The 25922-nt window shown below is 46.7% G+C and overlaps 1 protein-coding gene across 1 annotated transcript in view; it reads right to left on the reverse strand.

Annotated features, from left to right (window-relative positions):
- HIP1R (huntingtin interacting protein 1 related) overlaps positions 1–25922 on the reverse strand; it is a 58947-nt gene that overhangs the window by 27223 nt on the left and 5802 nt on the right. Inside the window, exons 2-6 of the mRNA XM_074972435.1 lie at positions 4438–4501; positions 3549–3691; positions 1691–1747; positions 761–841; positions 438–514 (exon numbers count right to left, since the gene is read on the reverse strand). Of these exons, the coding sequence (XP_074828536.1) occupies positions 438–514; positions 761–841; positions 1691–1747; positions 3549–3691; positions 4438–4501 (422 nt within the window). The remainder of the gene's footprint in view (positions 1–437; positions 515–760; positions 842–1690; positions 1748–3548; positions 3692–4437; positions 4502–25922) is intronic.

Consider the following 25922-nt stretch of genomic DNA (forward strand, 5'->3'; position numbering starts at 1 on the left):
CCCAGGACTCCAATGAGAGCTGCAGGTACTCAGGTCCTCTGAAATCAGGCCTTTGCTTATTTGCACTTTGGCCCATGGCTGGAAGGGTTGGCTGATGTTCCCTGCAGGAGGAGTATCATCAGCATGCACTTACCTTTACACTCAGCACCATCTTGCCACTTATAAACGATGAACAACAGTCTCACCCACAGCTCACGCAGCACTCCGCAAAGGTGCTTCTGTGCAAAGACGCTGTTTGCCTCACTCAGATTTATGATGCAATTTATGGCTATATTAATCTAATAAAATAAGCTGGCCTCTGTCTCCCACACAGAGCACCGTGAACTTTAATGTGGGGTACTTCATCAGCAGGATGCACCATTTACATTAATGGTGCTCAGGACAAAGAGAGTCATTATGCTTTGTAGAAGGTTTTAAATACCTAAAAGGAAACTTACATGTTATTCACATCTGTCCCAGCAGCCTTTTCTAGCACCTCATCCGTCACTTCTAGGCCTGGGGGAAAGTCAGGATGCTTCAAAAAGAAAAGTCTTCATAAATTCAGTAGCATTTTTTTATGGCAGGTCCCACACCTCCACTCCAGACACATAGGTACATTTCAGGCTAAGATCCCTGCTGAATCATGGCTCTTCCTAATCTAATATTCACACCCGCTCTCAGAACAGTGTGAATTCAACAAATAAGAGAAAAAGAACAACAGCTTGTAGCAAAAATCTGTCAAAATTTCAGAGGGGGGGGGTAGGGGGGGAGATGGAATTACCTTTAGGTGAAAGGATATCTTGGTGAGTAGAAGTTTGGTATAAATATTCACAAGCTGCCCATATCTGTCGTGCAAGTGCCCCTGCCAAGGAATATCAGGAAAACGTTACAAAACTTCTGGGTGACACTAAACATTCATCTTCCCACCCACCTGAACAGGACTCAGCCATCAAAGAGAGGAGTGTCTCCAAACTCTGGCCCAGACTTTCCCTTGGTATAAACAGGCGCAGCTCCACTGAAGTCAAAGGAGTGCCACTGATTTCTGCCACCCGAGGATCTGGCCTCCAAAGGACCAGGAAGAAAAATGTAATTGTGGGCATAGTAGGGTGGGACCTCACACGCCTCTAAATACAGCTCTCATTCACAAACACAGAACCACATTGCTAGTCCCATCAAGAAGAAGAAATCACTGGCTCAGTTCCAAAGGGTAAATCACTTCCAATCTCCTGACGAAGGTGGAAAAGACTTTCCTTTTATTCATGATCCAAACACGAGAAGAATATGGACAAATTCCAGTTTAGGCTATAAATGTAATTGCCTATCTACCCTCTCCCATCCCCTCCTACCCCCCTTTGCAGTGTCAGTTAGATGCAACAGTCTCTCCCACCTCCTCTCCTAAACTCTCCTAGAGTTGCTGTGTAACACAAAGCTCCTGCGCTCCATTCACTCAAGATGGCCACACTTCAACAGATCCTTGCTACTTAGGGATTACAGCTGGGCGTTAAGGTGATGGTTAATGATTTCCATAGTATCCAACTACCACCCAAAAGCCTTCGTATCATAACACAGAAACCTTCAACACCCCACTCAGAAACAAAGCATTCACCAACAAACACCCTCACCCCCCGCACTTCACCAAAGGCCTGACAGCTCTACCCCCGTTTCAATGCAAGGCTTTCAGTGGCCAGCACAGTCCATTGCTGCAACTCACCCACAGGTCTCCTGTCTCTCGGATATTACTCCGATATCTTTGACAGTCTTGAAGAACCTGGGGGAAAAGGCAGAGGGGTCAGATATGCAGCCTGTGTGCTCAAGGGTATGGGGGCGGGGGAAAAAAGAGGATCAAGACAAGCCTGACCTGAACTGTCCCACCCAAGCTTCAGTCTACAACCCCCTCTCAGCCCCGTCTGTTGCACCGTACAGATCTGGATTTGTCAGTCCCCCCTTTGCTGGCCTATTGCAAGGAAGCAACACAAGGAAATTCCAAGGGGAAATTTTAACTGGTTCAAAGTGGCAACAAGATTTTTGAATGGAGGGATGGATCTAATGGTTCCTGGTCCTCTAGCAGAAACCAGAAATGGATCCGATTTGTCCACAGAAGGTGGAGACTGAGCTGAAGTTTCAGTCTAAAAACAATGGGGCTGTTCAAGAAAGAGATGTGTACATTCTTAAAGGACGTGTTAGAACAGAGCACTTTAAACACAATGCTGCATTTTGGGAAGCAGATCTAGTAATTAGAGTTTCAGAGTAACAGCCGTGTTAGTCTGTATTCGCAAAAAGAAAAGGAGTACTTGTGGCACCTTAGAGACTAACCAATTTATTTGAGCATAAGCTTAAGTAATTAGAGTAGGGAACTAGGAGTCAGGAGACCAGGTGCTAGTCCCCCTTCTGCTTCTGTGACGTTGGGCCAGTCACAAACTCACTGTGACTCAGTTTTTCCAACTATGAGGCAAGAAAAATGACCCCCACTTTCAAGAAGTGCTTTGAAATCTACAAGTTAAAAGCACTAGGCAAGTGCCTATGTATAATCATTAAGTTGGGTGACTGCTTTACTCAGTATTTACTAAATTGAATGTAGTGAAAATTAACATTTTTGGAAGCTTCACTGAATTGTTATCTAGCTAAGGCTTTTCCTAGGTGCCTTTCACCTTTGTATCCAAGTGCTGAGCTAGTGATCTATGTATTTAAAACCCAAAGCTCGACTCTCTCTCAACACAATCAGCCTAACACTAATGTCTGTATCAGCCTCTGTGGTTAGCCTACAAGCTGACAGGAAGAAGCCTCCCCAAGCTCACTGCTGCGTCCCAAACTCCTTGCATTAAACATTAAAAACAGAGGGGTGGTACTGGAACAGGAGACCCCAGCAAGCCCTCGGCAGTCACAGACGGCACAGCTGATTGCAGCCAGGCCTCGCCAGTGAATTGTAGCCCTGTATTCGCTGGAGGGCCAGGGAGCAGTGAGGGAGGAGAGCTCTGGAATATATGTGAGGTGAACATTAATGATACTCACTGGAGGAGTGTGTTAATACACAGCAGAGGAAATGAAGGGAGTTCAGCAGCAGAAACACACCAGTAAATGCTGCAGCCCACGAAGGCTTCCTTAAGCACGGAAGACCTTGCACCTGCTGCCCAGACCGTAAAATGTTGCTGGGCCAGCCAGACACACTTTCTCCTATTTCCGATACCTCTCTTCCCTCTGACTTTTTAAATGCCTCTCCAGGATCTTTCCACCAGGTTGGTGAAGTAGGGCAGATTGGTGAAGTTGGGGAAGTATTTCCCTCCCATCAGCAAGCAAGAGGCAGCAGAGAACAGCGGTCACCCTCTCCTACATGCTCAGAGTCTAACCTACAGCCCCACCAACTGGGAGCCAAGAGTCCTGGATTCTACTACTGGATCTCCCACTGACTTGCCACGTGCCCTCAGGCAAGTCACTTCATCTTTCTGTGCCTCAGTTTCCCTCTCTGCCAGATGGGGAGCAGGAAGCGGGACAGGCTTTGAAAGCTACGGATGAGACACGCTCTATGAATGCACAGTACACGATTATTAAGCGGAAGGGAAGGAGCCACTTACATTGGGATGGCCATCTCTCAGGACTTTGTGCACAACATGGCAGAACTTCCAGCTGAGGATGGAGCTGCTGGGCAGGGGGAGGCCAATAGCGTAGGACCAGAAAGTAAATGCTCCTTTCTCATGGTGAGTTCCCAAGATAATTCCTTTCCAGACGTCAAGGCTAATTGAACAGCTAGAAACTCAGGGCAGCCATTCCAATCAGACACGCTCATTATCTGTGTTTTCTTTATCGCAATCAGCTTCTCATTACGACTCTCGCCTCATCAAAAGAGCCAGGGTTCGGGTGACTAATCACCAATTTATGTTACATTTACTTTTTACAAAAGGCCTCAAGCTGGACTCTGGTGTGACGGCACACCAAAACGATGGCCTGGGAATGGACTGTGTTGCCAGCAGTGGGACATCCAAGTACAGCCCCATGTCCCTGCAAGCAACGGAAAGAGCAGAACTGCCTCAGCCCACTTTGTACCCAGCTCCTGCTCTTTGTCAGCGAGTGTTTGAAAATTATTTTGTGTTATATTTCTCCCGGTGCTGCACACTTACTGATCGCAGCAAAGACACTGGAACGTACAACACGCCATCCCACATCAAACCAGTGGTCTGTCAAGTCCAGTGTCCTACCCCCAGCTGCAACCTATGACTCAAAGGAAGGCAATCTCCTCCCCACCTGCCCCACTCCCCAAAATACCCCATTATCTATTGGCAAATTCCTTTCTGATCTCCGGGGCAATTAAAAGAAAGACACCCTGAAGTATGAGATCTCATTGGGAATTGTGTGATGATGTGTAGGGAAATCTGACCATGAGATTACAAAGCTCCTTTTGAAACCTGGCCACAGTACTGGGCTCTGAGAAGCAGGGGTCACCGTCATTGCAAAGGAAAAGGATACTGCGGGCATGTTTCTCTTTCACTGGTGCTTCTTGTGTATTGATGGCTTTGCTGATGCTCATAGCCTGTGTGGGGAGAAAAGAAGAGATGTCAGAGGCAGAATCAGCACAATCCTTTACTGCCAAACATTGTTAGTCCATAAAAAACTCAGGCACCAGGTCTGTTTCTGGATCCTTCTCGTCATTCATTAGGCACTGCCTGGCCATATGGAGCGTTTGATAATGCTCTCAGTTTATACAGCCTGCATTCCAACTATTCAGCCTTAGACTATCTCTGGGCAAAGAGTATCCTCACCCCACTGTACAGATGGAGAGATGGAAGGTCAGAGCAGGCAAGTGACTTGTCCGAAGGCCCAGGCCATGTTAAGTGATAGAGCCAGGATTAGAACTCAGCAGCTCCCGGCTCCCAACCCAGTGCTCAGACTCCTGTATGGTCTCACGTTTAATGAGTTCCTTGGTTATAGTCGGAAAAGCTAGTCTCTCAAACCTGAAGCCCAAGACGCCTCATGCCTTGACATCCAAGCACTAAGTTCTCAGTGTTCCCTTTATCAATGACTTGATGTCAAGAATTGCTCAGGACATCTATCAAATGATTCCTTTTGTACCTGCCAGCAATACAGCCTTGTCTTTGTACCTGACAACCATCTTGAGTCTTGCCTTGTACATCACCGACCAGAGAGATTCTAGCTTTTGAATTTGGGAGTCAAGTTGACGAGAGCAATTGACATTCTCCATGGCTGCTATGATCATAGTAAATACACAGACTGCATTTTCTCAGCAATAATTCAGAGAGGTGTCTACAGAGCAAACACGCATAACAGCAAAATGCCAATTTCAGAGCTGTTTATCTAACCATAACAAGCCTTTGAAATGTTTATTTCTTTTCACACAGTAGGTGACATTTTAGTGGATCATCTTCTGTTGGTGAAAGAGACAAGCTTTCGAGCTACACAAAGCTCTTCTTTTCACAGCTTTGATGGCATTTGCCTTTATGTCTCCTTAAATCAATCTCTTGTCAGACCTCCTTTTGTAGTTTGAACTCCTAAAATTTAGAAAAGAGGCCACAAATAAATGTGGGATTAGCCTCTGCCACACCCATTCCAAAGAACTCAAAGTACAGGGCAACATGATGAAAGTAGCAGCAAAATGCTATGAGAGTGATGCTGATTGCAATCTTTATTAGGTGGATAAACTACACCTTTAGGGTCTAAACACTTTCAACATGCCCCAATCTAAATCACACAGTTCTACTCTGAAGACTGACCCTATAAACAATGCCATCCATTTGCATTGGGTCTCAGTGACTCCAAATCAAGATATACTCAGTCTACAACTAAAGATTTTTCCCCCCTAATTCCTAGTCCTGCAACTCATCCACGGGTCCGAGCATGCAACCTGGGCTTTCTTCCTTCTTGCATGACCAATAAAAGGGTCAGCAGGCTGAATTCCAGCCTCAACCATATCTGTGTAACCACATTGTCTACAGTGGATTTGTATAGGTGTAACCGCCCAACCCTGTAATTAGATCTTGGTGAACAATCCTCCCAATGGTGCATATACCAGAACAGACTCCTGCTCTCTCTCAATGCTACATTAACTTTGCAGGGCTAACAGCGGTAAAGCCTTGTTATACCATCCACAGTACGCAGACAGGATACTGAAGACTCACCAGGAGTAGGCCTGGTGAATATTAAGATGCTAATTTTACATTGTCAGGGGAGAGTTGCAGTTTAAATGCATTATGATCCTAAGGGGCTGATCACATAAAGAACAAGCTTTCTAGTCATAAGTAGAGCAGCAATCAAACGGCCAGATTGAAAACATTCCTGTAACTTTGATTCTTATCAGTTTCCTCCTGTTTACTCTGGGAGTTTCTGCCTGTTGCCTCAGAGCTTCAACACAACAGCAAACGCTAGGCTGTGGTTTTGCACCACGGATGGATTTTCGGGAAAGGAGGCGCATTGATCTAGCGTCAAGACACCTACAACTTGAGCTAGGATCCCAAAATGAGAGAGCGGCATCTCAACACACACTGCATTCTCCAGCCCTTCGCCCTGCAAAGGCAAAAGGTTATTTTGTGTCTGGGGAAGAAGGAATGTGAATGGGGAATCTGGCTAACAAGATGAAGAGGTGAAACACTTGTCAGGAGAAGCATCAGATGAACCATCCACTGCAAAGCCTGAAACACTCAGCATAGCTTTGAGAAATCTAGTCAAAGCCAAGGCTCAGTCCAGTGCCCCACTCACAACCCCACCCCCTGAACAGCATTTCTTGAGCCATTTAGTTTGGTCCTAAACCCTATTTCTCAGCCTCCCAACATTAAACATTTCAATGTGCTGCAGATTTGGGGGCTGACAAGATGTAAGTGCGGGAAGAGCAGCTCTACAGGCTTCACCACAATATCCTACCAACTGGATTCTCTCCTGCCCTGGAGAGACCGAACGGGGGCAGCCTCTGTAGCCATTCAGTCTCTAGGCTGTGCTGAAACGGACAACAAGAACTTTTGTTTGTGTGAACTGGGGCAATGACTTCTAGGACATGGAGAGACACCTGATAAGATCTGTCCTTGTTAACTGGCTTCTAGCCTTAGGCCATGTCTTCCCTCAGAGTTCACTCAGATGATCTGTGCTCAAGTCTAGCCTGGGTGTGAGTGGCCACGCTGCCAACCAGACTCAAATTACTGTGTCCACGCTGGCACTGCGCTCACTGTGCAAGGCCCTAGGATTTCTGGGGTCGGAGCTCATGGTTCTTAGCACTGCAGTAAGATGGGTAGCTCTGTGATTCTTTCCCAGCGACTTGTGGGAGAACTTGTCTATCTTTCTGGGCACACAGGGTGGGGAGGTGAACTGCGGGAAGGCACTGGAGGAATATCAGCTCTCAGATGGGTTAGCCTGTGTCCTCACCACAGAGCTGTCAGATTACCAGCTCAAGTGTAACCAGCATTTGAGTGTTAGCCTATAATCCAGGCAGGCGAGCTAGTCTGGTTCGAAAGGACCACCAGACTCAGGTAAGAGAGCGTTATGTGTGAACGGGAGCGGGGTTAGGGGGTAATACCCAAGGAAAAGTCCAAATTAACTCTGCAGTGAAGACAACCCTTAAGTTTCTCACATCACTGCTGTAAGAGAAAGGCTGCTCTAGGAGTCCTAAAACCACACTCCAAGCCTACACAAACACACCCTCCCTGCCCCCGACACACACAGCCCTACCTCCTTGCCCCCAACACACATACCCCCTCTTACTTGTAATGGGGGCTGGAAAAATGCACTGAGAGAGGAGAGGAGCCCTGCTACAACACACAGAAACACTCGATCTCTAAAGTGGCCATTCCATGATGCAGAAAGGAGAACCAGAAAACCACAGGACAAATGTGATACATTGAGAGGTGGCACGTGACCTTACTGCTCAGCTAGAGAGATGAGACCCTTCGCATCTCTACAGAGGGAGATGTGTAACACACTGACCCAGACCAATGGGTCACACACCCCCTCTGGATGGAGGAAACTTACCCCATGCATTCCCACAACAGTTCACATCCCAGAAGAACCTCAGTCATGTGATGGGTGCCATATTGGCCAACCCTGGGAACTGAAGCAGGGAACTCCAGGGCTAAAAGCATGAGTCTACAGCTCGAGCTAAAAAACAGACCTTCAAGCAAGTGCTATAACAGACCTGTATCCCCTGTGGATGGGGCACAGAGGGCGGAGAGGTACACACACAGACCCTGACTAGTGGGTTAAACAAGCTTAGTTAAAAACCCCAAATATGGGCCAGCTTCCCCAAAAGGCTGTAGAACCCAAGAGAAGATTCAAGTTGACTGTTTGGATGCTTTTAGAGGCTTGTTAATACTAATCTTTGTATGTCCCTCACAGGGCACACAATTTCCTCCCAGGGGGAACAGAATTCATCTCCAAAGCTGGCTCTACCTGTAAGTCTATGATGTTACATTCCGCACCCCGTACGGTTGGATCTGCATGTTTGAAGGTCTCCAGGAAACATATGGTGTTTGAAGTTATTATTGTCCCACAGCTCCCACCATGCAGAGTCCTCATTCAATTTCTACATGCCTGACCTCATTTCATACAGAAGTCTATTGTGCCATCAATTCATTTACATTCAAAGAACCAGTGCTGCAGCTGAACTGTACAAATAAACGAAGACATCGCTACTCAGAATGATATACGACTGGTTAATTGTTCTTCATGTTTAATGGTACAACAATCTGTAAGACTTCCATATACAATTAAAAAAAAATCCCTGGATGTTATGGTCATCCTAGACGTCTCATTTGTACATATTCCATTTAGTGAAAACAGTTGTGCTTTGCTTTGTCCGGTATCACTACGCACTACTCCATCCTGCCTGTGAAACCTGGATTATAAAAGGTTTCAGAGTAGCAGCCGTGTTAGTCTGTATTCACAAAAAGAAAAGGAGTACTAAGAGTAGTCTCTAAGGTGCCACAAGTACTTCTTTTCTTTCTGGATTATAAAACGCTCTTTGCTAATGACTGAGAAGCCCAGCCTCTGATCTTTCAAACACGCACTATACAATGCAACCAGTGAGTTGAAGGGCTGCTCTACACTGAAAATTGACATGGACATAGGTATGTCCCTCCCATCGCAGTGCCGCTACAGCACTTTAAGAGTACACATACCATAAGACAAGACAGTGAGAATCTCTCTGCTTACAGAGCACACACCAAAAAGGTATCCTTCTGAAGGAGAAAAGGTGGACCTCTGTTTACTTTTCTAGAAAAGAGGAAATCTCTCTCATGTAAGTTTTTAATAGACAACAATCATCTTAGTGTCTAGGGGCAGACTACAGCACAAAAAGGGATCAGAATGGATTCTGCTCGTCATCCTGGAGTTCAGCCAGTGAAACTGAGTTTGCCTCCTGCCCAGCTGTTTTGTTCTATTCAAGTTCTTGTGCTGTACCCATCACCACAGTATCTGGGCACGAGGGGGAAAGCTTTTGCAAAAGGGCAAGAAGCCGGATGGACTAGAGCTCATTCCAGTCTCCTGTCAGGATATAGATTCATAGATATTTAGGTCAGAAGGGACCATTATGATCATCTAGTCTGACCTCCTGCACAACGCAGGCCACAGAATTTCACCCACCACTCCTGCAAAAAACCTCACACCTATATCTGTGCTATTGAAGTCCTCAAAACCACAGGGTAGGCTGCAGCACCAAGAACGCCTGGTCTGTGAACGTTTCATCCTGCTTCCTGCGTTCTGAATAAACACAGCTGTCTTAGTGGGTCACAGAGGTGACTCTGAGGCCTGTGGATTAGGCCCAGCAGCAAACAGTAGTCGTCAGCGGAGGGCACAGTGACAGGAGCGCTCAGGAGACATGCAGCATGTGGCAGCCCAACATGGAGTTGCCGACTGGCAGGCCTAAGCAGAGTGAATTACAGTGAGTGTGTCCTGAGGCAGGGAAGGAATGGCTACTAGGGCAAGGGGAGTGGCCATATCTTCTGACCGTCTGAAGGTGGTGGAATCCTCCACCACCTCAAGGCTGCAGACACTACTTCGACAAGCAGGCGGCAGATGCCTTCCCAGCACCCCTTCTGCATGCCCTGGGTTACACTCCATCCAGCCAGCCACTTGTTTTCCCATCCATCTCTCTCGGAGAACACAGTGGGGTGTGCATACTCCACACCAGAGCAGGGAGACAAGGGGTTCAATTCCAGCAGGAAAGGCCAGGCTCCAAGACCTGCCCACCTTATAGAACCAAGAGGCAGGGAAGGGCCTTTCCCCCTCTACTCCCAGCCGAGACTGAACAGCCTAAGGCCTGGACTCTGCCTGAGGACACCAGGCAGGTACTCCTCAGGGTCCTGGTGACAGTGGAGCCTGTAGCGTTGTCCAGCTACTCCCAGGAGTGGAGTGGGCCATGCAGGACTCCAGAGGTGAGAGCAAAGAGCAGCAGAGGGAGCCCAGAATGCAGTCAGGAGGGACGTATGAGTCAAACGCCCCAGGCAGACATACTGGGACGTCTGATGTGGAAGGAAATATCAATTGTATAACCCAATCCTTCCACCACATTGACCAGAGTAATGAGCCAGCTCAGCAGATAGGCCTGAGCCACAGTGTTTGGATCCAGATCAGAACTTCCCCAACTTTCGGGGGTTTCTGGATCTGAGGTTTTGGTTCAGCCCAATAGAGAAATGAGAGTCAACCACAAAGATCTGAATTTTACCGGAGTCCAGAGGCATTCGGGTCAGGGCCCGTCTCCAAGTTAAGTAGCTCACTAGGGAAGTGTCCGGATTGTCACAGGATTGTTCCATGTCAGGAGGAGGCCGCATCCCCCCTGCCCCCACAACTGATATAAAGGTGAGATGTGTTGGGTAAACAAGCTCATTCGACCACTGACTCCCCGCTTCTCTCCCATGTCCTCCTTCAGAACAGGACCATTAAAGGCTGCTGCCCAGCTCCTCCTTAGACAGGCACGCCCAGGACACAGACATTCATTAACTGATTTAGAAACAGAGAGGTTAGCAATGGGGCACTTAAAACCCAGCTGTCCAGGACTCCTAAGGAAGCACTTCAGCTAAGGATTCAACTTGGTTTGTTTAAGCCACCAAGGACATTTAATTTAATAGCTAATCTTCCCACTCAGCTTTAGGAAGGCAGACAGAGGGCCTCAACTGCAAAGATAGGTCCAGATTTGTATTGGAACCCACCCAAAAAGGGGAGGTGTCTGGCTGTGAAGGTGGGGAGGGAATGGGGCTGGCTCAGACCCAGCTCCAGAAGCCACGGCCCCTCTGGAGTTGAAGTTACTGCACCTACTAAACTCAGCTCTTTGTCCAAGTGACAGGCTGAGGAAGAGAGTTCACTGGAGCATGACATGCCCTGCCTAGGCAGTCACCCATCTCCAGAACATAAACACATGGCTGTATGTTTAATGAGCAGATGCCAGTGCAAATACCACAGAGCCAGCCAGCAAGGAAACTTAACAGGGCAAGCTCAGAGTATGCACTGAACAAAGCTCGGCTTCAGCATACATTACGCCTAGGCCGTACTCCCAGAGCCTCTGAGCGAAAGCTTTACAGAACACATCTCAGTCCTGAGCATAGTGAGACTCTGTTACATTTCACAGGATGCTGGGGGGAAATCACAACTTCATGATAAGCATTTAATAGGTTACATGCTATTTATAATCATTTCTAAACTCATTGGCCCTTAAATGTCTGGCACATCTGGGGAGACCAATGCCTTGATTCATTCAATTATTGGCATTTCGGCCTGCAATGAGGCTTCATTACATTCTGCTCTGTCAAGCTTGCAAGTCTCACTTCTGTAGTGACAAACAGGGCTAGAATCTCCACCGGAGAGAGAGACCTGGAAAAGAACTGGCCTTTATTGCAAGCACAGAAATTCAGTACTGAAACAGGGAGACTTTACAGAAACACTAGTAGAGAATCTCTTCAGTAGCTCATCGGTTATCTATGACCCAGTCCAGAGTGGGATAACCATTTTAACATGGGTCTGGGTCACAAGCTCCTTGGGGCAGGGACCAGTTTGTAAAGTGCCTAGCAAAATGGGCCCCAATCCTCACTGGAGACCCTGGGTGCTACTGCAGTAGAATAACTGCTGGTCTACAAAAGGTAGCCACATTGGGCTACTGTAATGTGATGGAGCCACAACCGTCTTGTACCATGGTCTGGTACCATCCTCGCAGAGGCCAAACTCTGTTCTAGTCATGATCCTGGTATGAAATATTTATAGAGCTCCATAAAGACACCTGCCACTCGGCAAAGTTAGTGAAGGTGGAGTCCCCACCCCAACCAGCTTACAAGGACAGATGATCACAAGGACAGGGCTAGGAGATGGGGTGGGGGGAAATAAGGACAGGATGACAATCTCTTATAATAATTCCTAAGGCTAGTTATAACTACTCAGGGATGTTGGTGGTGAAGAAAAGGATGGATACAGATCAACTTGGATTTAGAGCTCTCTCTCTTCTGTAGCAATGGAATCACCATTGATGGGGCTGGAAAAGGAGCTTGAACCAATCCCTCCCATTCATCCCCGTGCAGGACTGTTGCTCAGAGAAAAGCTGCATGGCATGGCAGGAGTTAAACAGAGCACAAGCAAGCTACCTACCTCACTTCCCTCCACACCGGGCAAGGGAAGGTATCAAATTCATCTCACTCTCTCTCCAGTGACCTAGTTTCTATGCACACAACGAGTGACCAGCAAAATTAACAAGAGCTTGTTTTTAAAGGGAAGAGCTGTGAATAATGGAAGGATCTATATATGAGAGGCTAGGGATGCGCCAGGCTGTTGTATGCAGCAAGGAGGTTCTGGAAAAGTGTCAACCTGGTGATCAGAGCTGGAATGTCAGCATGTGAATGAGAACTTTATTTTTTGGTGGCTTTCCTCAAGCACCCTTTCTCTGGCAGGGATGTACAACTCAGGCTTTCACATGCCTTCTGCAAAACTCCTCCTGAAGCTGCAGGCCAGGATATAATTCTCTGCCCAGACATTTGGGCAGAGAGAGAGAGAGAGAGAGAGAGAGAGAGAGGCTGCTTAGGAAATGCCATCTTTGCCCCATCATGCAAGTGGTCCTCCTTTTAATTCATTCCCTGCTTCTCCCATGCTTTTGCCATCCATCATGCAGCTGCACATCTTAGACAACTGGCATTTAAAAGAAAAAAAAAAGATTTGCTTCCTATCGATCAGCACGTATATAATGCAGCCGTTTCATACACATCCAGTTGTTCGCTTGGATCTGATGCTTACTGGACTCTACAGCTGAAACTCCACTGTCAGGCAAAGGTTGGAGTTAAGATTTCCTCCATGATGGAGGAGAGGGTGAGTTTGCTTTCCTTGATCAGGGAAAAGGCATCTTTCTTCTGCAGAATGGGACTGCCTTGCAGGTGTTAATTACAGAGCTATTAAAAAGCCTTTCTGAGTCGTGCATTGGGGATTGTAATACACTTTTCAGTTCCATCCCCCACTCCCTTTGGAGCACAGCAAAAATCCAGTGGACGGTCACATCTAGAAAAAACTGATGTAAATAAGCAGCTTCTGTTTCAGCTACTAAAATGGGGAGATCTACACAGACCCAGATAAATGCCCAATGCCAATTAACGTCACAACATCTGTAGGCACTAATGGCAACACATTTTGACTTAGATCACTGCTGTCTTTGTCAGCATTAGCTTTGAGAAACTGCACTTCATCATCCATGTTTGCACTTAAAAATGGAACTGAGCGCAGTTAGGAGGTGCTGGTTTAAATGGGTAGTAAAGGGCGCTCAGCACCCTTCAGGATTAGGCCTTCAGCTAGGCTGTAGCTGAGTGCAAGAACCAGCTGCTGGTATTAACTGGTTAATACTCTGACAGCTCTTTGAAAACCAGTTGAGTAGCAACCGGCGCCTTCCTTCTACAATTTTAATTTGTGTACACACATGCGGACTTGTCTGATGCTAAAGATACCAGCCCTCCCAGCAAGACTTTTTACGGTCTACTACTTGCCTTAAGGCCCCTTCAGTGAGTTGTCTCACAGAGACACTGAACTGGCATCTGCCAGTTGCTTTGCTTTTCATAGCATCAAACAGTGTGCAGGCTTCAGGGCTAACTTACCCCGGGTAGGGGTGTTGTGTCCGTTACCAAGCAACCTAATGGCTTCTCTTCCTAACCAATGCCTCTGAAACAGTGTGGAGCATTACCCAGTCTTATTAATGCAGCTATAAAAAAAAAACCATTGAGGCTGACCCATTTTAGAAGGTCGTGTAAATTGTTTGGAGTCTCCGCCGCACTGTCTGACAAGCTGAGGACTCCATTACCAGCTTTGTTTGTTAGTTTTGGGTTTCTTTAGTAGAGCATTCCATGGCCAAGGCCTTCTCCAGGGGGCAGAGACTGTCTATTGTTTCCTTCTCCTGTTTCAACAGCCCTGGAAGCGGACGTTCTCAGGTGCAGCACAGGAGCAGAGTAATACGGGCTCCGCTGACATGTATTCAGTCTCCACAATTGGCCCCTCCTCTACGGCTGCTGGCATAGCCTCCAATCAGTGTCAGCCCCCGTGGTGAGGACACCTGTTCATTTAGCACTTGTCAGGCTCACGCCTCCAGCTAGCAAAGGCTCTAGGAATTAGTCGTGAGCCTCCAGCTAGCAAAGGCTCTAGGAATTAGTCGCTTGGACGTTAGATATTTGTTCATTTCTGGGGTCCTGCCGGTGGCCATGTGGCAGAAACAGATGGGCAGCAGCTATTTCCAATAGGAACTGGTGAGGAGGACAATGGCTCCCGTAGACATGTGAAGTAGTGGGTGCTGCGTCCAGCTGAGCAGGAGAGGACAGTTATTGAACACTGACAAATTAGGAGGAGGTGTAAAGTTACCGAAGTGAAGCAGTTGGAGAATTTAGAATGGAAGAACTATTCGCTCAGAGCCCATCCCCCTGAGTAAGATCCAGACCCCAATTCAGACTGTAGCAATGAATGAATGCAGGAATTAAACAGATTATACCTGATCAGTCTGCATGTGCATCCAAATGGGGAGGAGGTGTGATGTTTGAGATTAGTCTGGCTTCAGGAGTCAGGGGAACCCCAATGATATTAGGTTTAGGGAGGCCCTAAACTCAGTCTGCTCAAATAGTTGTTCCTTCTTACAATGCAATGCTGTGGCTGTGACACACAAAATAGGTCAGGAAGCCTGACTGTCCCTCTCGAATGTAGGCTAAAAGCATGAAAACAGACTTCCACAAATTTTAGCACTGGTGGCAGCCACCCTCATTATTGGAGGCCACTTGAATTAATCCCCGCTCCCCCAAACACAGGTAGATGCGGTGTCTGAGGCCCAGTGTGTGTGGTTATAGAAAGGTCCGTCGGGTTATTTGCTCAGCACGGAATTTACTTTTGCAGAAGATCTTGATTATTTGAGGCTCAGCAGTACAGTGCAGACACACTCAAGCCTGCGTGGCTGGAAGGATCTACTGTAGGGGCAGGTTATGGGCTTGGAGAGAAGAGATGCAGGATTTATTTTCAGTGTATTTAATGAAGCCTGTGGGTTTAAACTGACATTTGGGCTGTAATTGTAGTAAAGTAGCTAAGCCAATAATTTGATCTAATCCTCTTAACCCCTAAAGTTGATCAGTCTGAAACGTATAGCAAAATGCACTCACAGGTCCCTCACAGAGCTGCTAACCCAGGGCCTAATCTTTCACAGGGGTGAGCACCCTCAACCCCATTTCAGTCCTATCGGAACAGAGGGTGTTAGCACCTCGCAGTACATTGCAGGCTCGGGCCCCCTTAAACTCTAGCTCTTAGTATGGGGGTTTGCAAGTGACCAAATGTCACTGGGAATTAATTTTAGATACACCAACTGTCATGATCTGATTAAGGATGGGTTTCAGAGTAACAGCCGTGTTAGTCTGTATTCGCAAAAAGAAAAGGAGTACTTGTGGCACCTTAGAGACTAACCAATTTATTTGAGCATAAGCTTTCGTGAGCTACAGAAGTGAGCTGTGGCTCACGAAAGCTTATGCTCAAATAAATTGGTTAGTCTCTAAGGTGCCACAAGTACTCCTTTTCTTTTTTTGATTAAGGATGGTTTATTAATAAAAACAAGACTTACAATGCAGGATACAGACTGATGCAAGAAATCAGCAGTTCCTATGCCAGTAGGAAGCAATGTTTCTGTGCTGATCAAACAGGCACGAAGGATTTTATTTTCATTCTTCCTAGATTTATTCAGCCAGTAAAGTCTCATAATATCCACACAGGTGGTTTACCGTGTGCCTGGAGGAAGTGTGTTAGGAACCCTTCCAGATACAAGGAGACAGTGTTGCCTAGTGGATAGAGCATGGGACTGGGACTCAGGAAAATGAAGCTCTATGCCCAGCTTGGCCACTAGCCAGCTGGGTGACCCTGGGCAAGTTGCTTCCCTTCCCTGTGCCTTTATCTCCCCATCTGTAAAAATGGGATAATGGTACTGAGAACCTTTGTGATGTGCTTTAAGAGCCACTGAAAAGATCTAATTATTATTACAGTGTGCTGTAGTGTTCCCATGAGAAACGCCTGTCTTTTAGACCCAAGGGCTCAATGTCTACCTGTTTTTCCACCTCCATAAAACCATCTCTGCAAGAGCCTGCTGTAGCCAGTCCCCGAAAGCTTACGCCCAAATAAATTTGTTAGTCTCTAAGGCAGGGGTGGGCAAACTTTTTGGCCCGAGGGCCACATCGGGGTTGTGAAACGATATGGAGGGCTGGGTAGGGAAGGCTGTGCCTCCCCAAACAGCCTGGTCCCTGCCCCCTATCTGCCCCCTCCCTCTTGCTGCCCCCTGACACCCCCCCTCAGAACCCCTGACCCATCCAACCCCCCTCCTGGGACCCCTCACCCCCAACTGCCCCCCCGGGACCCCACCCCCTATCCAACCCCTCCGCTCCCTGTCCCCTGACTGCCCCGACCCCTATCCACACCCCCACCCCCTGACAGGCCCCCCCCGACGCATCCAACCCCCCCTTGTCTCCTGCCCTCCCCCTCCCAGGACCCCATCCCTAACTGCCCCCCCAGGACCCCACCCCCTATTCAACTCCCCCTGCTCCCTGTCCCCCCCATCCCGAGTCCTCCCGACCCCCTATCCAATCCCCCCTGCTCCCTGTCTCCTGACCGCCCCCCCACCGAACTTCCGCCCCCTCCAACTGCCCCCTGTCTGCCCCCCGGGACCTTCTGCCCCTTATCCCACCCCGCCCTCCCCCCACCCTCTTACCAGGCCACTCAGAGCGGAAAGCCCGGGAAAGCCTGGGAGGTGGGCGGGCACAAGCCGCACTGCCCGCGCAGCAGCGTAACTACAGGGGAGGGAGAACAGCGGCGGAGGGGCCGGGAACTAGCCTCCCCAGCCCGGAAGCTCAGGGGCCGGGCAGGACAGTCCCACAGGCTGGATGTGGCTCACGGGCCGTAGTTTGCCCACCTCTGCTCTAAGGTGCCACAAGGACTCCTGGTTGTTTTTGCTGATACAGACTAACACAGCTACCACTCTGAAAAAGATACTCTCCTCCCAAATCGATTACAGGGTCAGCCTAAAACCCCATCTGGCAGACCTAGGGGGTTGCAGCAGGATTCCATACAGGGGTGTCCTCAGAGCCTTCCCAAGTGGTTTTCATATGGTCACAAAGCACTTACGAGCTGTGCAAACTTTCAGTTTACCTCCACCCTGCAATACCGAATAGAGAGGATGAGATCAGTTCTGTGTCTCATTGCACAATCATGTGACTCACTCCCATAAGTAGCCTCTTTGCTGAGAAGCCAAGCATTAGGAGAAAGTCAATGGGCCTATGCATGTATACAAACATGAGAGCAGGATTTGAGCCCCTTATGATCCCATGGGCGAAGTTGTTGTGTTTTAATTTCTCTGGGGGACGGGAGCTTGCTTTTCAGTTCTCTTCCACTGAGAGTTGGCTCTGTGTCCCAGGCAGTCTTTCATAAGACTAGAGCATGATTATGATTTTTCTTTTTTTATTACTCAGAAGACTGAGCTCATTTCTAATTCTGTAAGTAAGGCTCAAAGTATTAGCACTGAAGAACTAGAGAAGCCTGTTTTAAACAACAACTTTTAACAAGTGATTCTTAATAGAAGTTAGATCCTTTTGGATCTTAGTAATTTTGAGTAGAGGAAAGGTGATGTGAAAACGTCCTGGCCAGAAACGCCATTTCTTCTGAACTGATTGATGGAATCCATTCACTGACTTTTTGATATGAGAGTTTCACTTAGACATAAGAATTCACATCACTAAATAAACCGGATGTGGAAACACATGGATCCCCCTCGCTATATGCTAAAGGCTTTCTCCTTTAGCCAAGACTTCAAGAAAAACCACTTCTTTAGCTATTGCTAAAATCTAAGTCTCTCCCACATGCCAATGAAGGAAGGCAGTGGTTCCACAGCTGGAGTCTAGTTCCAAATAATTATGCTCAGGTGATGCAGGTAAGCCTAGGCCAGCACTGATCTACAATGCCTACTGATGGATGGCTCTTCGGTGCTAATGTGGTTTTAATTTGGTGGGTCTCAGTGCAGTTTCCAATGGACAGGTGTCCATGTCATAAATCACTGCCTCACTGACCACTAGCTGGTATCTTTGCTGGCAGTGTGATGAGAGGGTAAGGATTAAACAGGCATGGAGACAGAGACTTAAACTCTCACTTCTGGGGGTGCTCACTTCAAGGAAGCTTGTACTGCCCATCCTATACCAGTTGTGTGGATAGTGTGTGTGATGCTGGCTGACCTGGTCATGCTCGAGTGTATTCAGGCCAATTCACTTATGTATTAGTATAGGTCAAAATGAATGTAAATGTAAGAGTGTATTCAGGTGTTTAAACTTCATGAAAACTAGTGGAATGTTACTTCTGTTGTTTTCACGTATCTGTTGCCGTTATAATGTAATAGCTAACATTTCCATTGGAAATACCCCTGTAACTAATAGGTTTCAGAGTAACAGCCGTGTTAGTCTGTATTCGCAAAAAGAAAAGGAGTACTTGTGGCACCTTAGAGACTAACCAAAATGAATTCCACTCCATACGGCTAAATGCAGTGCCTTGCATAATGACAGGTTTCAGAGTAACAGCCGTGTTAGTCTGTATTCGCAAAAAGAAAAGGAGTACTTCATCCGATGAAGTGAGCTGTAGCTCACGAAAGCTCATGCTCAAATAAATTGGTTAGTCTCTAAGGTGCCACAAGTACTCCTTTCCCTGTAACTAAATAACTCATCAGACATCAAAGACGACTTGGGGAAGGCTAATGAAGGACTTTATCAGAAAAGGTGCTAATTTCAAAGCAAATGGCCACTGTGTGTGGTGACCTGAGGTCAGAGACTCAAAGCGCATTCCTCGCCCCTCATCATCATCAAAGGAAAAGCAAAACTGGGTAAAGAGACTGTCAGCTTATCTTCTGTGAGAAGATATAAATATGGATTCAAAGATCCTTTATCTCAGATTGTTTGGACTCTTACAGGGTAGTGGGCCAAATACAAAGCAGAGATCCCCAGAGACACCTCTGGGCACCTTGAAATTTTTCTTGGGAAACTGGCAGTTTATTACATCTCTGCCACCATTTGGACTTACAAACTGTGACTCACCTGTTAATATATTTTACCTGCTTTAACCTCTCAATAACTCTCATTTCCTTTTCTTAGCTGATAAACCTATAGTTAACTATAGAATTGGCTGGCAATGTTGTCTTTGGTGTAAGATCTGGAATACCAATTTATCTGGGGTAACACTGGGAGAAACCTGATCTGGTGTGATTTTTGGTTTAAGTGATCATTATCACAAAATCCAGATTGTGTGGGTGGCAAGATAGGCTGGAGAGTCTAAGAGGACTGCCTGTGACTCCATGGTAAGACTGGAATAGTGATCCAGTTAGTTACTGGCTTGGTGAAATCCAGTTATAGAACATAACACCAGTTTGGGGTGTCTGCCCTGAGGTGGGCACTCAAAGTTGTGAGCTACTCCAGACAGCGTGACAGAGGGAACTTTGGTCACCAGGGCTATCAATTTCACAAGCTTTAAATTCACTCTCTTTTAAAAAGAAACTAAATAGAACAGTCCTGGGGTTGATGGTAAGACTGCTTTACAACTAATGTGGAATGAAGCAGAGAAGAGCTCTGAGATGGATGCAATGCAGCAGACTCTAGCCAGCATAGACAAGCAGGTCATTGTACACACCCTGTACATGTGCTGGGGCCGACACCTCTTTTGGTGACCAGCAGGTATTTGAGGGAGGGAGGAAAGAGACTGGCTCTTTTATCTGGCTTTTTTCTAACGTCACTAAATCTCTGACTGGGGATCCCATTATGTGTAATGGTAGCTCTACCTTGGGATATCAAGGGCCAGTTTCAGCCCTGCTGTAACTGGGTACAAAAGCCTCTGTGAAGTTATGCCATTGTCTGCTCACAGTACAGCTGCCTTTGGCCCTGGGAGTATATGGCGCCCAGGGCAATTAGCAAGGATGCGGATACATTTTTTAAAAAGGAACTTACTGCACCCTTCTAGTTACTCCCTAGCAAGGATGAGACTCCCATCCCACAAGCAGCTGTCACTGATGACACCATGTCCCTCTGGGACCTGCAACTCCATGACTAATAATGGACCATGGGGCTGCTCTATTTACACCAAGGGAGGCAGGAGTTACCCCAGGGCTAGATTGGCAAATGTTGTCCAGTGAGGAACTTCCCTTTTCCCCAGTTCAGTGAACTCATTCCTTTATTTATAGGCTTTAAACCAGGGAAGCTGCGTTCTCTGCTTCGATTCGAGACCTGAGCAACCACTCTTCTGTCTGTCCAGGAAGTCGCCCAACCCTGATGAACATGTGAGGTATTGGCTCTGACCACAAGGCAATGAGACAGAGGCTCATTCAAGCACTATTGACAAACAGTCATGCTGCCTCCACTAATTAAGGCACAGGGACACATGAGATGGTTCCAGCCCCAAAGGCAGTTGAGTAGGATTCCAGGTCATCTGGCTTCCTGCTTCCACTCTGCGCTGTAGCAGGGATAACCGGAGATTGGCATTTAGTGCGACTCTGCAGCCAGGCTGGGAAAAGTGCCCCAAAGGGCAGTACTTGGGGCACCTTAGAGACTAACCAATTTATTTGAGCATAAGCTTTCGTGAGCTGGATGAAGTGAGCTGTAGCTCACGAAAGCTTATGCTCAAATAAATTGGTTAGTCTCTAAGGTGCCACAAGTACTCCTTTTCTTTTTGCGAATACAGACTAACACGGCTGTTACTCTGAAACCAAAGGGCAGTGTGAGACCTCAGGGCCTGGGCATTAAGGACCTCTGCACACTTGAAACTCTACTGAAATAGCTATTCTGGAATAACGTCTTCCAAAGGAGACCCTGAATGCACACTCTTATTCCAAAGTAAGCAGGGTCATGGAGTCATTCCAGAACAGCTATCTTGGTAATTTCCAGTTGTAGACAACTCTACGGAAAGCTGGCCAGAGAAGCCTCCTTGAGCCAGAACACAGGAAGCAGCTGTAGCAACAGTAGCAGCTTGTTCTTCCAGATGCATTGCCTTAGCAAGACTGTAACGGAAAGGGAGATGATATTTGCCAAGCTGGGCACTAGTCTGAATCAACTGAGGAGTTTATCCTGGCTTCTCAGGTTCCTCAGTCCAGAGATATGGGTGGAAGAGGATTTCATTTGGCGTTTTGATGTGTCAATCCTCTCTCCTTTTGACATGACATTACTAGGGAACCTCGCATTTCCCAGGCCATCGATTCCCTGCTTCAAAGTCCTCACTATATAGATTTTGATTTAAAGTTGAAGATAATTGAACTGCTTGTGATGAGGCCACACTGACAACTTGGGAACCTATTGTCCACAGAACAGGTAGAACGTAGCGAGTAGCCACACAAGCTACGCCACTGTCAACGTGCACCACCCTGGCTATGGGGAGACCACAGTAGTGAGAAGCGGAGTTCAGATTCCAAAATCCACTCTGCCTTTGGTCTCTCTCTGCTGAGACCAGGATGCTAACTGGAATGTGGACACCTGACTCTTGGGAACATAAACACGCAAACCTTCTTGATGCAACTCACTAAGAAGGCGTCAGACTATAGTGAGCTTCAGATTGTACTGAAAGAAAGGGAGTACTTGTGGCACCTTAGAGACTAACCAATTTATTTGAGCATAAGCTTTTGTGAGCTACAGCTCACTTCATCGGATGCTTCAGTCCAAGGACCTGAGGGGAGAGGCTGTGTATTCTATTACTAATTCCCTGAGCCTTCCACTCTGTGGAGTGCTGTTGGGTTTTTTTTAAAACTTACTCATAAGAGGTACAAAAACTGAAGTCTATGTACAGAACTATAATGTCAATAGTGATCTATTATCCATGTGTTACATTTATTTTACAGTCACTCAGGCTTATAACCCAAGTTATAAAGTTCAAAGCTCTGAATCAATTAAGATGTTTTAGAGCAAGAGAAGAAATATTTGTAATTATTCAAATGGACTGGAGACAAAAGCATTAAAAATGGAGGGCCAGACCCTTGGCTGGTAGAAAGAGGCAGTGTTGCCTTGTGGACAGAATACTGCACTGGGACTCAGGAGACCTGGGTTCTCTTCCCAGCTCTGCTATTGGGCTGCTAGTGACCTTGGGTAAGACATGTCACCTCTCCGTGCCTCAGTTTTCCATTTGTAAAATGGGGATGATACTGACCTCCTTTGTGAAGTGCTTTGAGATCTATGGCGGAAGCACACAATATAAAAGCTAGGAATTAGTATTATTAGATTTAAATCTCAGTGTCTGATTTACCCCAGCTATGGATCTCGCCCTCCAACTGCACATGCCTGTCTATTTACTAATAATGCAGGGTCAGAGTTCTAGTCGCTCGTGTTCAGCCAAGATTCATCCTTTTGACTCTTCAGTCCCAGTTCTCCACTGGACGTAAATCATCAAATCTGGATGTACTGCCAATCCCCTTGTCAATGTCTAATTTCCATGGCAAGAGGCCATTACTCACTGAACTGCCTTGGGAAAGTCAGACTATGCAGGGATTGGAGGACGTCTTTGAAATAGGTCAATTGGAATATCCACCTTGACTCATTCACACTCATGATCACCCAGTCCAAGGCTCACCCTTCACTTTTCCTGAGGATTGTGGTAAGGATTGGCAATTCCTAGACTGATCTTCATTGGAAAAACATCACGGGGTCGATAGGTGTTCAAACTCTGATCACTCAACTCTTTAAAGGATCCCTTTATGCAATTAAAAAAAAGATGCTGAAGTGACTATACGACAGAGCAGACGGTACCCATTCTGGCATTTCTAGAGCCAGTCAGGCTCTGCCTGAGCCAATATCGTATGGCATGCCAGACATAGTGACCCCATTTGTTTTGACTGAATTTAGACTCTTATTTTTTATGCCTATGAGTATAACCTTGCAATAGCGCTGAACGTTCTGAACTGCCTCCCATCCATCTGACTGGGATGTTAGCTCCATAGCTCGGTGGAGACAATTTAAATATGAATATGATTAACTCTTTCACTGCTGCTCATTTAAACTCCCGCTACTCTGGGATGGTGAATGGTGCTTAGGTAGAATGGCCCCCAAGGGAAGCCACTCAGTCTGACAGAACAAGATGTACAGAGATGAAAGTGGGATTTGTTTGGAGCCCAAGTAGGAAATATTTGACTGAAATTTAGACTATTGGGGGCTGTATCATATCACTGAACCTTGTATATATGAACCTCACGCATATAATTCCACATCCTCCATTTTCACTCTCTCTAGCCTTATGGTGCAGAATGTAGGAAAATTGGCTCTTGTGTTCCAGGCATATCCAAGATGCAACAGAGTCAGCAATGGCCCTCACAGTCTCTTGGTATCCTGTGTGCTCCAAGAAGATAGAGGGGCAGGGTGAATGCTCTAGTGACTTTGGACACAACTATACATCAAGTAACATTAGAAGGAAGGGCTTGGGGTAAGGCAGAGTGTAACCCACACACCTCCTGAGTGTGGTTTTCTGTCCTGGGGGGTGTGGGGGCGGGAAGAGTGTGATTTTTTATACATGAAGTTTGCTCTACAGCCTTAGCTAACAGACAGTTGGCTTTTAACTCATGCCGTAGAGGCTCATGCACTAAGCTCCAGAGGTCCCAGATTCAATCGCGCCTGTCGCCAACCAGGGTCTGTAGGCATTACAACAGCACTAGGAGTCAAGACACCTGGGTTCTACTCCCAACTCTACCACAGATTTTCTGTGTGCATCTGGGCAAGAAATCACCTCAGTTCCTCCAGCTGAGAAATGGGGAGAATAAATACCTGCGTCAGACATTTTTCATTCTTTAGTGTTTATAAAGCACTTTGAGAGATACTTGGATGGCAGATGGTCTAGCAGGGCAAAGTAGGTTGAAATGATGTTATCGGAGAAAGAATAACTAAGACCATTTCAATGTCTTTCTTGAGCTGTAACCTGCACTCCCGTTCACTGAATACATAGTTCATTGGAGCCAGACCCACCTACCCTGCCTATATTTATTTCCAGAATCAGGACTTTTGATGAGTTATGAAGGGACAACCAGTGGCCAGATTTTTTCCCCATTAGGCCAGACTATAATCTCCTACTCAAAACCCTTATGTACCAATACAGTGACTAAACCTAATGATTACACAGTCCGGCTGATGGAGACTGGTGTTTCACCCACTCTTTCATTTCAGGCCACATTAATTACTGCTAGATACTTCCACCCAATGCTCTTCCAACTGTCTTGCACAAGGAAGTGATGCTAAAGTGCCACCATCTTCCCCATCACAGAGGTGGAACCAAGTTTCCTGCATGACAGCGCATAATGCTCTCTGTAAGGCCACCCTTATCGTTTATTTTTGGTAGCAGAACAGTGCACTGTAAACCTTTTACAGTAATTGGCCCAAGGCTTGTCAAATTGGCCTAATTCCCAATGGCTGCTTAAAAGGATAAGTGTCCTACTAACATTTCCCCGCCTTCTAAACAAACCAAATGCAATATGAAAGTGATACCAAGTGGAAATATACATTGTGTTCTGGGCATCTGCCTGGTTCATTTGATCTTTGAATCTTCTGGTGGAGATGTTTATCTTTGAATGCCTAAGGAATGCAAAACCCAGCAGGATTTTATTCCAGGCTACACTTTACAACTCCTGGGTTCTATGCCTGTATCTGTCATGGATTCACTAACACCTCCAGTATGCATGCTTACAGGGACACAGTCTGGGTAAATTCAGCCCCAAAATGTAGAGTTAGGGGACACAACAAAATTTAAGACCAGTGTTCCTATTAAATCATGCTTAAATAATTTAAATGAACATTTTATACATGCACCCACACAGACACACAAGTAGCAAAACAAGCAGCATGAAAGAAAGGATTATTCACATTTCTATAAATGATCTACATGGGGAAAGATAAGCTGGAGGGGGCATGAAGCGACTGGTGATGAGAAACTGGACTGCAGTCATTCTGAAGCAATTTTCATGCTGTGCCACAATTTGGCTCCTAGTTCCAAAGAGTGCTCAAGCATGTGTGGGGGAGGGGAGGAGGAGTCTCAATCCTGCAAGGTGCTGATGATCAACACCGACTGACTTTGAGAACAGGAGTTAAGAGCTCCCAGCAGCTCAGAATCAGGCTGTAATACCCAAATGAAAGTGTGAACACAGAATAAGGATTTTAAAGCTCTCCAATCATGTATTCCAACAACAGCCCTAGACAGTTCCACAAGGGTTACTGCCAAGAAAAGGTGCTGGCCAGTAAATGTTTCTTGAATCCATCGTATTCCTTTCTCCAATGGCTCCCAACAACTTGTTCTACTAATTGAGTGTCCCTCAGCTGGTACGGTGTGCCATACTCTAGAGAAGGTTTCCTGCTTCTGAGCAGGCTTCCTCAGTCACCCAGCCCAGCCAGGAGCAGATGGCAAGGGCAAACTGACACCATTCCAAAGGAAGTGACTCAAGAAGAGGTCAGGCTTATTCAGAGGCAGTCACGAGGCAATGTGGACAGGCATTGCCCTGCTTTGCT

The sequence above is a fragment of the Natator depressus genome, chromosome 15, assembly GCF_965152275.1.
Source record: "Natator depressus isolate rNatDep1 chromosome 15, rNatDep2.hap1, whole genome shotgun sequence".
NCBI lineage: Eukaryota > Metazoa > Chordata > Testudines > Cheloniidae > Natator > Natator depressus.